Source organism: Propithecus coquereli, unplaced genomic scaffold (assembly GCF_000956105.1).
Source record: "Propithecus coquereli isolate 6110/MARCELLA unplaced genomic scaffold, Pcoq_1.0 Scaffold148, whole genome shotgun sequence".
Lineage (NCBI taxonomy): Eukaryota > Metazoa > Chordata > Mammalia > Primates > Indriidae > Propithecus > Propithecus coquereli.
The window spans coordinates 3,914,398-3,929,864 of record NW_012139191.1 but is presented as its reverse complement, the minus strand read 5'-3'; the positions used below and the strand labels follow the sequence as shown (position 1 = coordinate 3,929,864).

General features: G+C 46.1%; 1 protein-coding gene across 1 annotated transcript in view; it reads left to right on the top strand.

Moving 5' to 3' along the window:
- Nucleotides 1-15,467, top strand: part of DSCAM (Down syndrome cell adhesion molecule) — an 834,101-nt gene that overhangs the window by 740,564 nt on the left and 78,070 nt on the right. The window contains exons 18-19 of the mRNA XM_012640078.1: nt 2,136-2,291; nt 9,454-9,587. Coding sequence (XP_012495532.1) covers nt 2,136-2,291; nt 9,454-9,587 — 290 coding nt within the window. The remainder of the gene's footprint in view (nt 1-2,135; nt 2,292-9,453; nt 9,588-15,467) is intronic.

Genomic DNA, 15,467 nt, shown 5'->3' with positions numbered 1-15,467 from the left:
TATTTTTATATATTTGTTTCATTTTATTTTACTCATGACCTCAACTGAACACTACACTTTAATTACATATATGTATATATTTAAACAGCCCAAGCTAGACCATAGAAATCTATGTTTAAACCATAGAGGAAAAAAAGAGCTAAAAAGAATGGCAAATGAAGCCCACGGTTTTGTATTCAGCTTTTTTCATCATTTTCCTTTTATTTCTCCTACATCTGCTAATCGCCCAGTATCTGTGGTCAGGGAAATACTCTTCCTTCAGAGACGCTGAGGTGTTGGTGTGGAATGGTCTGGTTCTGGCCCTCAGGTGGTTTTGGAAATCTTTGGGGGATAACTTTGAATTGGGGTCTTGGCTGCAACGCCATTCACGGTTCCTGACAAATTAGTTACTCGAAATGATACAACCCCCCCAAATGGGTAAACATGCAAATGTTAGTTCTAATTAGTGTATCAATTCATCCAGAGATTCAATTCTTTTGCTCCCATCGTGGCTGTCTTCATGACCATTGGGGAGCACCACATTGCCCTGTCCCTCTCCACCAGCCTCATCCTCCTCTATGTGTCTGATTCCGAACGGCATCGCCGGGTGGGCACAGCTGTCACCTGCATTGTAACAGGGTCACACTTTCTCTGTGCCCTTCTTAGAGATGAGGAAACAGAACTTAGTCGAGCTCTCACTGCCAGCTCCGGGCACACTGTCCCTGTGGGGCCCTCCCCTCAGCTGCATTTCCCCTGATTGTGTGTGTGTGTGCATGTGTGCACGTGTGTGTATGTGTGATCTTTGACATACAATGTAGAAGTTTCTAAATCCGAAAAGCTCTTGAGTTCTGTATGCAAACATGGCACGTCAGCTACCTTTGCTAAGGCAAGAGACAGCAGAGAGCTAGAGACACTGACAGACAGCCCCATTGCTCTCTGCATGTTCCAGAGGTGGCCTGTACTGCAGCCCGCTGCTCTACAGGGAGCCCCCCAGCCCTCAGCCTCGCATGTTCTTGGGGTAACTAGCATGCTTGGGGTACCAGGCTTTCTGCTGACAGCCCTTTCCCGCAGGCGACAGTTCCCAGGCTTCCTCTCTGGCTCTGTAGGTGACTCATCTCAAACCCACCGCCAAACCCCCATGGAGGTACTTAACACATCATTTGTAAGTTTTCTCAAATTGCCATGTATAATATGACAAAGATGAGAGTGCATAATGTTCCATCTTTGAATATCATTAGCTGATCCCACTCCGGAAAGTGAAGCATTTTTAGCTAACGCCACGTTTCTGACACATCGGCATGTCACTTCAGCAGTGACGCCGGGAGGAGTTCACTCCAGGTAAAAAGAGGAATTTGCTCAGCCACGCGGCTTAGCACAGATGCATTTTATTCTACTTTAAATGTTTTATTTTCCCAGCTTCACTGAGGTATAATTGACAAATTAAAATTGTACATATTTAAGGTGTGCACCTTGTTTGGACAGGTGTATCTGCTGTGAAACAGCCACCACAGTCAAGCTGGTTAACATACCCCTCCCCTCGCATAGTTCCCCCGAAGGATACAAAGTTTCAGTTATGCAAGATGAGTAAGTTCTGAAGATCTAATGTACAAAGTGATGACTACAGTTAACAATACTATTTTCTATACTTGAAATTTGCTAAGAGGGTGGATCTTAGTTCAGATATTCGACACCAAGTTAGGTACTTAAAAATACAAGTATGTTATAGTTAGCTAAAAAAAAGACTGACTTGCAGAAGCTTAGTAATAAACAGAATGGATCTACAGAGTGCGCAGCATGTGGTCCTAAGCTTGCCGGTGTTGGGCGCGAGGGGTGTGCCATGTTACCAGCCGCGGAGGGCTTTCCCTGGGTGGTGGCCGTGGTGTTGGCATTGGGTTTATAACACTTAACTTGGGAAGAATTGCTATTTTCCACACCGGTGTTCTGCCTGGTGTTCTGGGCAGTTTGGCGTGAGTGATCTTGTCCAAATGGCCGCATAGTGTCAGTATCTCACGATAACTGTGCACAGTCCTGTCTATTAATAGTAACTCCAGTGTCTGACAGATGATGGCGCAGTGCCCGCCAGCTAGGACGGTGTGGGAACTCGAGCATCGACAGGCTCGGTAATGGGGTCGTGTTTTCCTGTGCTTGTCCTCCAGAGCTGGGCGAGATTAAAAACGTCACCACCACGCAGCCTTCCCTGGAGCTGGACGGGCTGGAAAAATACACCAACTACAGCATCCAGGTGTTGGCCTTTACCCGCGCGGGAGACGGAGTCAGGAGTGAGCAGATCTTCACCCGGACCAAAGAGGATGGTGAGACATGGCGGCGGGTGGGGGGAAAGCTCTGCTCCCGCCTTAAACACCAAGGGACACACAGGCTCCTGCCCGCATCCTTGGGACGACACAGTCACAGAAAGGCTGGGTCAGAGAGCACCTTGCAGCTTTAGTTCATCAGGCTATTCTTGGCTTTGCTTGGGCTAACCTTTGCTGCCCTCCCAAAATATTCCAGTGCAGTTCAGACCGTCAACTCCCTATGTTGCTTTTGTTTCTGTACCCAATCCATCGTTTTCTGCTTCCCCTGTAATTTTTCTTCTTCTTTCTTTTTTCCTTTGTTTTTCATCCCAGAGCTGCAATACTTGCCATACCTGTTTTGTATCCTGTTAGAATAATTTTAGTGGCTCTTTAGCTACTAGTGTAAGCTCTGATTAAATCCATCTTTCCACTTGAAAATATTACTAGTCTGAGTCCTATGATTCTGTGCCAATTGAATCACATGAGAGTTAAGTCCTTGATTTGAGAGCTTTATGTTACTTTTTAAAAAATTCTTATAAGAATTCATGATAATTTAGTAAAATTTTAAATCACTGCTCATGGTTTCAGACCATTAATTCTTGTTGTCTCATACAGTTTGGATCTGGTTATGTAACTATTGCCCAAACTTACAAAATCCAGACAGCAAAGTTTCTGTATTATTTTAAGAGAAACCCTGAGGGGTCTTATCTAAGCCTATTTGAGGAATAGTTTAAGTCCTAATAAATAGTATAGTAGTAATGAGAAAAGTAGCCTCCATGTACCTTAATAAAAGAAGGAGCAACTGACGTCAAATTGATCCCTCTGTAGAACCTTGCTAAAATGTGCCAGCACAGCAGAGATAGCGGTGGATGAGACACCGGTACACCTAAACGCCGTGCCGACTCGCCTCTGCAGCTTGCTAGGGCTCTGTTCCCCAGGACTCCAGGCAGCACGGGGCGGGAGAGCTCTTCCCATTGCTCGTTATCTCCCAAGTGTTGGCATGTGTGATGTCTGCGCCCCTCCTCCATGACTGCAGGATCAAAGATGCTGTGGTTCCATCCCATGTCTGTCCTGTGGAAGCAAAGCTGAGGACACATGCTCAGAGGCCAGGAGAGGCTCCTCAGCCCTTCCGACCCCTGAATCAGAGCTTGTCCACAGCTTCCACCCCCATCTCTGCTCTCACCTTGGAGAGCAAGGCCCTGCCGCCTGGAGCAGTCCCATCCATCCCATTTTCACCACCTCCGTGGCCCTTTGTGTGTTATAGTGTCCGCACACAAATCCATCCTCATTTGCCTTAGTTTTTCTGGAACACGCAGGTAGTTCTTCCTGGGAATGTGCAGGTGTCAGCCAGTTCTGCTCAAAGAAATTGAATTATTTAGGGAAATCTAAGGTCAAAATGTAATGTCATTAGAAAGTCATACATCAATAGAGATATCCACAGAGCTAGGTCCTAAGTGAAAACAGCCATAATTTAATTTTTTAAAATGTAATAGACAAAAGAGCTGTGTAAATGCTGGCTCTGTCACCTGCTGCCTGTGGGACTTTGGGCACCTTACCTAATCTCCGAGCTGGACTGTCCTCTTCTTCTAAGTTACCATAACAACCAGACTGCACAGAGTCAACGTGTGAAAGCTGAAGTGACGTGTGAACACACCTAGCTTGACACGTAGTGCAAGTCCACCTGGCACTCGATGTTTGATTATTTGCTCTCCACTCCTTCAGAGCGGGGGTGGGATATCCTTTTGCTTTGCTAAGCAATAATGCAAATGTCACTGGAATCATTATTTAAAGAGCAAATTGATCAGCAACAAAAATTTTTACATTTGCATTTTTCAGAAGGATGTACAGAAATCCTATAGGAAGGGAAGGCTCTCCACAGCTCCTTATTCATTGGCGATTTGGGATCAATTTTTAATTAATCCTCCAGCATTAGAAATCATAGAGTTCTATGTCAAACCTGACCTCAAGGCCCAAAGTCTAATTTGTCAAGGAATTAGTCTCTGCTTTTGTATCCAGTGCTGATAACGTACGGAGATATGCTCGATCGTGAAAGACTGTGCCTTGGGTGCGCCAGTCACCCCAGAGAGGGGGTGATGAATTCCACTCATGTCGGTGGCATGCAACAAAGAGCATGCAGAATTGAGTGTCAACATTTATTTAGAACAAATTGGCATTTTCAAAAAGAAGTGGAGCAGAGATTGGGTGGAAGAAGAGAAAAAACAGTGTAATAGTGAGTTTATCTCCAAGATTCACAGGAAAAGTTTGCTGATTTAGAAATGGTGAGGAACTGTGCGAGCCACTTTTGTAGACTCAATAGCTAATATAAATAGGCCTTTGAGCAGTTTATAGAATTAAACGCAATTTTTTATCTGGTTGAAAGAAGGGACAAAGGCTAATCATCAGAGAAGAAATGCTTAATCAAATTAAGACCACAGATCCTCCTTATACTTCTAGAAGCTTTGTAATTTTGAAATTTGGGTTACACTGCCAATTTCAATGAAACTATAAAAATATGGATGGATTTCTAGTATTAATAAAATGACAATTGCCAACGCTTATTAAGTTCTTCCTTAGTAAGGCACGATTGTAGGCATAGGCTGAAGTTTTGGTGTTTATCAATGTTCTTGCAAGTAAAGAATGATTAATACATGAACAACAAACATTTGATTTCAGTCCTCTGTGCTGGACACATTTCTTATACTAGTCTTTCTAACCCCAAAGGAGCCTAAAGGTTTAAATTATGTTATTAGGTCACTGGTCATCCCAAGAAGGGAAATTTTATAATTAATAAAGACAAAAAGTTTGCTTTCACAAGGGATTATGTGCATTGCTTGGCGAGATGACAGCTGTGAATGTGGATGTGTCCCTCCAAGATAGTGGCATCTGTGTAGAGGCCACTGTGGAATTTTGGGCTCAGATGGACGTGGTTACCGTGGTGACTACGTGTACACACACCCCTGCCTATGGCTCATCACCAAAACCAGAAAAGCAATGATGAAAACACAGAGCTGCCTGCAGTGCCTTGTGGGTGTTCAGACTGCTGTATGACTGCCATACCTCAAACCAAAGCAATACTTTTTCAGAACACTGACTTTGGTGTTTTATATTAAGATACGTTATTAGAGGGCTCACCTGCTCGTATTAATTTTCTATGCTGTGTAACAAATTACCACAACTTTAGCACCTTACAACAATACCAATGTGTTATCTCACCATGGTCAGGAGTTCAGGTCTGGCTCAGCTGGGCCCCCTGCCCAGGGCCCCACAGGGGAAATTAGGGTGTAGACTGGGGCTGTGGTTTCATCTGGGGTTGGGGTCCTCTCCCAAGCTCCCTGGTGATGGCTGGGATTGATTTTGTGGTAGTGGGGCTGAAGTCATCAGCTCCCAGGGTGGCCCACCGTTCGTGTCATGTGACTCCTCCACAGCGTAGCCAATGGGAGAGTGTCTCTACAGCTTCTAGTCTCTCTCTGACTTCTTCTGTCTCTGACCTCCAGCTCCTTTAAGGGGCTCGTCAGGTTAAATCAGGCCCACCCAGGAAACCATCCTTTCCATTAACTTAAAGTCAAGTGAATGGGACCTTAACTATATCTGCAGATTCCCTTCATCTTTGCCATATCATGTGACCAGATCATGGGTGATCCATCCATGATAGTAATGGGCACTGCCCCCACTCAAGGGGAAGGAATTACCCAGGTATGCACACCACAGGGTGAGGATGTTGGGTACCATCTTAGAACTCTGCCTACCACACTGTAGCTAATGGAATCATTTGCCCACTCATTCAGAAAATCCGTATTGAAGATCCAGTATATTCCAGACCCTGGCCCAGGCCCTGAAGACACGGCAGAGAACAGGATGGGCATGGCAGGCTTGCAGGCTGGTGGGGGAGACAGACACTGACAAATTACTCCTGAGTAGATTATGACAAGTACAATGACAGAGAAGTCTTGAGAGAGAACACGGGAGCCTTCACCTAATCTAGGCTGGTGATCAAAGACTTCCTGGAGGAAGTGATATTTAGTAGAACCTGAGGGATGTGAGAATTGCCAGGAGAAAGGTGGAGGGTGGGAAAATATTCCAGACAGAGGGATCCCAAGGCTCTAGATCATCATGTTCAAACGGCCTGCATGGTAGAAGCAGACCACTCTCAGGGACCTTAAAAGGAGCCCAGCGTTGGGAGCAACACCAAACCAAGGAGAGAGCCCAATGGCTGACCAGACATGTCCATGCAGAGCTCTAAAGGGATCCCCAAATGTCAGTGGGGAGAGAATTCTAGATTCTGGCTCTTTCAACTGAGAAGATGGCTGGGACACTTCTTGAGGTGGGGGCAGGCAGGTTTGGGACAGAAGATGGTGAGCTGTCTGTGGACACAATCAGTCTAAGGTGCCTGTGAGACACTTCATGGAGGTTTTTGAGGCAATTGGACATATAAGAGCATCTGCAGCTCAGAAGGGGGGTCTAGGCAGACTGGGGGGATGTAGAAGGCAGAGTTCTCTGGAGGCTACACTCTTTACTGCAATCAGTTAGACTCGGAGTCAGAAATTCACTCCACAATGGAATTCATGAAAACTGCCCAAACTTGCCTTGATCTTCGTAAGAAAAAAGCAGATTGCCAAAATGTAATGTGATCACTAGGAATGTTTCAAGAAAATCCATCCCAGGCAGACCATCCTGTGCCATCTCTGTCTTCTGCAACTCTCAGTATCTGGTGCTTATCATCCAATGTTGAGTCACAAAGACTGCATCTTTTATAATCTGAAGAGATAATGATGGTTATTAGAGATGACAGCTAGAATTCATTTAGTGCTTACTGTATACAGAGCCCCAAATTATTTCATGAATTATCTTTTATGATCCTAACAAAAAAAACCTTAAGTAAGTACAATTATTGTTCCGGCTTTTTATAGATGAGGAAACTAAGTTTTATTAGAGAAGTTAATTAACTCACCCAGGATATAGAACTCAGTGGCAGAGCTGGCAAACACCAGGGGTGAGGCTCCAGGGCTCAGACCTTTAACCATTATGGCGTAATCCAAACCAGAACTAAAGTTTTAAATTCTAGCTTTGACATGATAGGTTCCATAATCCAGAAAACTGTTCCAGAATAGCTATTTCCTCAAAGTTTCTCTATTATTAATTATACAAAATTCTAGTAATCACACAAAGAAAGATTGCACAAGGTAGATCACAAATCTGTGTGTGAGGAGCCAATGGGGGTTTAGACAGTGCCATCAATAAAGACCCCTCCATCAGATGTGATGCAGACATGTTAACAGGAAATATCATTACAGCAAGGACTCGCTGAACTCTACAGCGACCAAGACATACCTTAAATGTTGTATTTTAACTAAAAAACATAAATATGTATTTATTCTCTGATCATTCTCAATTCAAATGATCCAGGATCATTCTGTTAGCTTTGGGGTGAAAAGAGTAGAGTTCTGTGCCATCTTTTATTCCATGAATTGTATTTATCTTGAATCATCTGCAATTTCCAGCATTTCTTGAAAGTAGAGTAAGAGCATTTGCCAACAATCTGTTTGATAATAAAAATCAAGACTGTGTCTTGATTTTTTCCATGTGTCGCATTCTTCTCAGTGGTCTTGACCAAAAGTAGATGCTTTGGTAACCCAGGCTTTGTCGCTTTTATGTGTTCCCTTTTTTAGCCATTCTGTTGTCGGTGGGACTTTTCAAACACTGATACCGAGACTGTATATTTCAAATAGTGATTGTGAAGGGAGTAGAGCTCTGTGCCATCTTTCGTCCCACGAACTGTGTTCATCTTGTATTGTCTGCGATTTCCAGCATTTCTTGAAAGTAGAGTAAGAGCATTTGCCAGCAATCTATTTGCTAACGGAAAGCAAGACTGTGCCTTGATTTTTTTCCATGTGCCTTCTTGGTGGTAGTGACCACTAACCCGAGTCAGTTCTCTGCAGAGTTGTTGGTCTTGTTTACACTTTGAAGAGTCAAGGTGACAGTTGTGAGATACACATTCAACTCCAAAACTATTTATTGAGCACTGCCCTTGTCATCAGAGTAGTGAGACACTCACAGACTTCTTCAGGGGCTCACAAGGGACTTACATGGGTTTGAATTTCAAGGCCTCCATCAAGGTGGGAGCCGCCCTCCATGTGGACAGTTAGACCAGGCAGGAGCAAAGCGAGAGCCATGAGCCTTCCCTTGGTGGAAGGTCTGACATTCTCTCCTCCTCTGGGTCTTACCCACCTTTTTTCCATCCACCCACTTCAACCTAAAAACAAAAGAATGGGAGGAGGGGGACGTGCATTCACTCTCACTCCCAAATGATGCTTAACATCGTTACTGTGGTGCTCCGCTTTCCCATATGGTTTACAGGGGCGAGTTTGTCAGATACACGGACTTAGAATCCCTGGCACAAAAGTCCATACTCGTTAACCACATTCCATGCCTCTCCTGAGCCCAGAGAGGTGCTGTTCCAAAGTGTTGGGGAGGGTGGGGTCTCCGATGGCTCTCGTGCCTCTCTGGCTGTCCCCAGTTCATTCAAAGCCAAAAACTGTCGCAGCAGTAAGAGTGACCCAGCAGAGAAACTCTCCAGGTGTTCAGAGGCAGGGTGTCACCAGGGACTCAGATGGGTAGGAACGCTCCCAGGAAATCTGGGACTGGACCTGAGTGTCTTAGTTCTTAGGGCCACCCTACCAAGGTGCCACAGACTGGGTGACAGCAACACCAGAAATGTACTTATCGTCTCAGAGTCCTGGAGGCCAGAAGTCCAACATCAAGGTGTCTGCAGGGTTGGTTCCTCCAGAGGGCTCAGAGGGAAGGGTCTGTCCCAGGCTCCTCCCGTTGGCTTGTCAATGTCTGTCTTGTCACTGTGTCTCCACATCCATGTCATCTTCCCTCCATGCATATCTGTCTGTCTCCAAACTGCCCCTTTTTATGAGGACACCAGTTGTACTGGATTAGGGCCACCCTAATGACCTCCTTTTGACTCTATTGCCCCTCTGTAAAGCCCCTATCTCCAAACAAGGTCACATTCTGAGGTGCTGGGGGTTAGGACTCAGACATATGGATTTGGGGGACACAACGGAGCACACCATGCTGCTCCTTGCAGAGCCGACCAGCGGCGCGGGAGTGGGGCGGTGCTGGGGAGCGTGGCCACGTGCCGTGGGCCTCCCCTCTGTGACTGAACCCGCGGCTCTTCCAGTTCCAGGTCCTCCCGCGGGCGTCAAGGCAGCCGCGGCCTCTGCCTCCATGGTCTTCGTGTCCTGGCTGCCCCCGCTCAAGCTGAACGGCATCATCCGGAAGTACACTGTGTTCTGCTCCCACCCCTACCCCACAGTAAGTTGGTAAATAACCAAGTGCCTTTCACGCATTTTCCAGAAACAGCTGCAGGTGCTGGTTTGGGACAGTCTTGCTCCTTTGTTTCCCACCTACTTGGGTCTCGCCAGCGGTTTGATTTCTCCTCTGTTGTCTCCACATGCAAAGCAAAGCCCTCATTTGCACCTCATTTGAAAACACACTCCTGAGTCATTAGAAGGGACACGTTGTCGAGAACTGTTGTTTATTTGGAGTGTTCCCACCAAACTGCCAGCAGGCTCGTCACAACCAGAACCCAGAGGCCTTAATTGTGCCTTAATTGATAGTCAGTGGACAGCACCTATTGATTTTCCTGTTGGACTCGTCATTAAACGCAGTTCCTCTCTCTCCCCTCCCTCCCCTTCCCACCACCCGGCCCCTCCCTGCATCCCACGCTGGCACAGGGCAGCAGGCAGACTCCTGTTCTGTGAGAAATGAGGGGCTTTAATGCACTTCTGTGAGCCTAACAGTGACAGCCCTCAGCCCAGTTCACTGGGAAGGGATCACACGTGAGAGGATTCACTATTTCAGAGTGTGGTACTTACCACCATTCATGTTATTACTGCTGAATAGTAATTATAAAGTTAAACGGTTTCTGAAACCAGATGCAAAAGCTATCACAGAGGGGAATCTTAGAGAACAGAAAACATTCAAATGGCACTTCAAAATGGATGATGCCTTCGTAGAAATTTTATGACATTTTCTGAAGGAGGCGCTGGGTCTGGCTCCTCTTTGTGTCTCCTGGCATCTGGCATAGAACTTGACACAGGTGGTCCCTCGGTAAGCGTTTGTGGAGCGAATACACGAACTGACTTTGTTTCTAGTGTAAAATATACATAACATAAAACTTACCATCTCAACTACTTTTAAATGCCCAGCTTGGTGGCCTTAGGCACATTCACATTCTTGTGAGCCATCGCCACCACCCATCTCCAAAACCGAAACTCTGTCCTCGTTAAACACTGACTCCCCCTTCCCCGTCCCCCAGCCCCTGGCGACCACCGTTCTTTCTGTCTCCGTGAATTGGACCCCTCTGGGGACCCCACGCACGCAGAATCACACGCACTTGTCCCCTAGCGACAGGCTTGTTTCACGGAGCACACTGTGCTCGTCCGTGTTGTGGCATGTGTCACAGTCTCCTTCCTTTCTAAAGCTCAACAACATTCCCAAACTAATTTATTAATTACTCTTTTTTTTCTCTTTTTTTTTTTTTTTTTTTTATTTCAGCATATTATGGGGGTACAGATGTTTAGGTTATATATGTTGCCCTTGCCCCCCCTCCCCCCCCAAGTCCGAGTTTCAAATATGTCCATCCTTCGGGTGGTGCGCATTGCACTCTTTGTGTATGCCAATACCCGTCCCCTCCTCCCTCCTTAATTACTCTTTTAATTGAAGTGATACACTTCTCCAAGTCCAGAGTCTGTGGGGGCCCCTGAGGCCTGGGGTGCCCCTCAGGGAGCGTGAGTGACAGCGGGAGCCGGGGCCAGGGCTGTGTGGCTCTCGTGGGCCCAGCCCTCTGCTGCATGAATCAAGCTGTGTTCTCCGCTGCCTGCGCCCCTGCCTCTCCAGTACACATTCAAATGTGAAATGGTCAGAGCTGCGTTCCAGAATGTTTGTGTAGGCTCCTTATTTGGTTGCAGATATGCTGTTGATCCCCACTCGCTGAATCCTGCCATCCGAGCCCAGGGGTGCAAAGCAGTGTAGACACGGAGGGAAAATGCGGCAGTCCTCCGAGGACCCCGAGTGCAGGTTCTGACTTCCTCGTTAGCCCCGACAGGTCCCCACACTTCTCAAGAGAACCGGAATTATTGCTGATGTAGAGAGTGCTCCTTTTCCACTAAGATCTGAAGGCCTTCTTTATTTTTATTCATTTATTCACTCATCTCTTTGCTGTGGGGCTCACATTTGTTATCTCGACTTTAAGAAGCTGGAAGGTGACTGGCGGGGAACAGGGAACACTAGCGGCTAACTCTCATCTCGTCCTCCCAACCCCATCTTTATTTCTGCACGAGAAATCCCGACCTGACTTACTTGAAATAAGTCCTTAGTGACTGATGCTTACAGGAGAAAACACCCATTCGGAGACGCCGTGTTCGGGGGCCCAGCCTAAGAGTGACACGTGTAAAACAGGAACAGTTACATACCCCGAGAAAGAATCCAACAGGCTGTAAGATGGAGCAGAAACCCTCTTCCCAGGGATTCCCGCTGTCTCCTCACATAGCACAATAGGATCTGACCCACCAGCACCTCCTCAAAAACACCATTTCGAAAGTGGCGGTAATGAGATCAAACCAACCAGAAAGGGTGAGAAATGACAGAGCTTCTATCCGGGTGTTTCTGTGGTGCTTTTAGACCCTATTAAAAAATACTGCAGGTGTAGAAACACGATCGTCGCAGGAGCCTGTGGTCTTCTATGCCATTTATTGGGTTTTGCAAGGAGAGCCCAGAACCCCAGAGCTGTCCTCACTAGAGTGAACTCGAATCCGTTGTATCCCATCTCGGTAGCCACACTCCTCTATTTCCAACATCCTTTAAGACCATCAGACCTATTTTTTACATAAAATAGTACCATTATGAGTCAAGATCAGAGAGAATAAATATATTCATCTTCAGAGGTGAGTACGTGTAAATCCCGTATATTATTCCATTTTAATATGGAATAAACAAGAAACTATAAATTACTGGAAAGGGAGATTTTGTTTTCATCTTCAGTTTCTGTAATTTAACCTAAAGTCAGAAAACTGGATGCTGTCCCGTTTTCTGCGGCTCCTGCAACCCTGCCTATGCATCAGAGTGAACACCAGAGGGCAGTCCTGGCTCTGTGCATGCTCCTCGTTCATAAATGTGATTTTTTTTCCCTTTGAAATGACTTCATAGTCGAATGTAGAACATGGGAGGATAAATCGGGACACGCTATGCCCTGCTATTTGATCTTTTTTTTTAGGACTCCCTCGGCTAACCCCGCCGATGCCAGGATCCTCTCAGGACCCCCCAATTCCTCTCCCTTCCTTGCAAAAGGACCTTGTTAAAAGGCAAAAGCTTTTTTCTCTAACGTGTAAGATATACTGTCTAATAATAGGTGTTAATTCCACAGTGTTATCTCAGGTCAGCTTAGTAAAAGACATTAGAATTTGAAACTTTGCTTATGAACAGACAGGTTAAATCAGGTGAAAACGAACCTGAAGAGGATGGTCTGAAGACGGTGCTGAGTAGACGCTCCCCTCACCGCAAGGGTCCTGCACGTGCCGTGAGACGTCAGCCTCCCCGATCAGAGATTCCAACGGCAAAATCTCAAACTTCATTTGATAAGGAATCTCATCCACATAAATTGTGGATTCTGGCTATTAATGTTAACATATAATGATTTGACCTATCAGTTCACAAACTATTATAACCAATGAAAATGCAAAGCAATGAGATAACCTGTTAAGGTCCCAGGTAGAAGGTGGCCAAGCTGCGTTTTCTTTCTGACATTTCTCCATACATAAAAGCATCCTGTGAAGAATTACATATATACACACACACACATTGAGTAAGCACTGGGATACAGAAAGTGTCTACTTCACAATGCTAAGCTCATTTACACAGAGCTTAGAAATGTAAAGTCGGGTAGTGTAGACTTCTCATTAATGAAGAATAAAAATCAGAAGGCATAAAAAGTCATGTCAATAAGCTGTGATCCACGTGTTATCCAGTTTCTGCACATAGTAGGTGCTCCATAAACATTGCAACATGAGCAAATGAGAACATACCAGAGCCCTTCTTATCTAGAAGAAGACTTTGGGCAGCGAAAGTCTCCACAGTGCAGCCCACAACTTGGAATTAAACAAGTCTCTGTGAGGCCAGGAAGGTCCCAGGCAGTAGGTGTGTGTTTGCCTCCCAGCCTGCCCCGGACCCCTCTGACAAAGCTGTGGAGGGCTGAGGACGAGGCGGGGCTTCGGGACACCAGAAGTATTCGGGAATCCAAGAGGCAAACAAGGGCTATGGCATGGAGTGGGGCAAACAGCAGCTAACTTGGGCATCCGTATTTACAGTGATATCCATCATGAGATCCATGTCCCTCTCTCAGAAGTCACCATGGACCTCAGGCTGTAAAATTCCTTCGCCTCTTCCTAGTGCCCTCCCTATTCTATTTAGTTTCAGCATGGCACACTATTCACAGATATTTGCTTTCAAAATCCTTCCATTCTTAGCTCCCATTGTCCTCTTGTTCTTTCCCGTCTGTTGTCCCCTCCCCCTCTGCTCCCAGCCTTATGTGCAGGCACTTCCAGGACTCTTCCCTTATCCTCTTTTCAAATTCTTTACTATCTCCATGGGTCATTGACTCTATTCTCATAATTTAACTGTCACTGAAGTTAAGGAGTCCATATTTTTTCTGTCTAACTCTGACAATCTTAGAGAACTGATCAGTCCTACATTTGCACCTTCCTACCAGCCGTGTCCCGACAGCGACCCCACCAGAACTTCACAGTCAACACTCCCTGAACCAAATTCTTTCTTGCCTCCCCGTTCTCTTCCTGTTTCCCAGCTTGGCTAATGATCTAACAGACCTTTTGTCCTCCAACTTAGCGCTATCTATGGTTCTTCTCCTCCCTCTCCACCGCTGCCTTGTTGGTTACAAATCCTGTATCCATTTATACCACGATATATAGAGCACTGCTCTGCACCGAGCACCCAGCCAGGTCCCGAGGCGCATCGACCGCAGGAAGCTGAGTTATGCCGCGTGACAAATAAGCCTAAACCTCAGCGATTCCCGCCGACAGTTGGTTTTGTTTTTCTTTCACGTTTGTGCCCATTGTGGGTTGGTAACAGCTCTGCTCCGTGGCTCCGTGGTATCTTCACTCCAGGAAGGGCCCAAGCAGGTTTTACGAAAGAGGGAAAGAAATCCCCAAAGGGTCCTAAGTAGCATCAAATGCTCCGGCACAAATCATTGGCCGAATTTGTCACATGGTTTCACTCAACCACAAAGGAACCGGGAAGTACAATCCGAACATGCAACCAGAAGTTCTAGGGAGAGCGGAAAATGCCACACGTTGTCGCCCTTCTGTGCAATGTGGCGAAGGACACAGGAGCGTTGGCTGGGGGCTGCTCCAATGTGGGGCCAGAGACGGTTTCTCGGGACACATTTATAGCCCTGGCTTGCAGGAGGAGAAGAATCGTAGCTGAAGAATCAGGGGCAGGATGCATATTTTGACGAGAGGAAATCTGCGAAGTGACATCGTGTCATGGGGATTCTCTCTGTGCAACATCTTAATCCTCTGCTTTCCCTTCACGCCGACTGCCATTGCCCCGGTTCTCGTCCTCACCTGGGGATCCAAAACTAAAAATCTTTCCACTGCCAGGCTCAGTGTCCAGTCCATTGTCCACATCCCTGTCGCAGTTATTCTTTATGGCTCTGACTCTGAGTATGTTATTCTGTTGTACGAATTTCTTGGAGACTTCTCACTTTTTACCTAAAAACGTTCAAAATTCTCAATATGACCTATGTAGCTTCCACAATCCAGCTCTAACTCCTGTCCAGTTTCATAGGCCACTAACCTTCTTCCGTCCAGTATCTCAGCCACACCGTGCCATGCGTGTGTGCGCATGTGCATGTGTGAGCATGTGTGCACTTGTGTTTTTGTGCGTGGTGTGCAAAGATGCTATACTTTTATTCCGCTATTTTTGAGGACTGGCTGTCTTCTAGCCACTATGCACTAAATGCTTTATACCTCTGGTTTTCAAACTTGCTTTATCACGACCCACAATAAGAGATATATGTTATAATCACAATCCAGTGCGCATACACAGCAAAAGCCATGTAAGCAAAAACTTACACTTGCTATACCCACATGATGCTCTCTAGTATTTTCTGTTCCATGA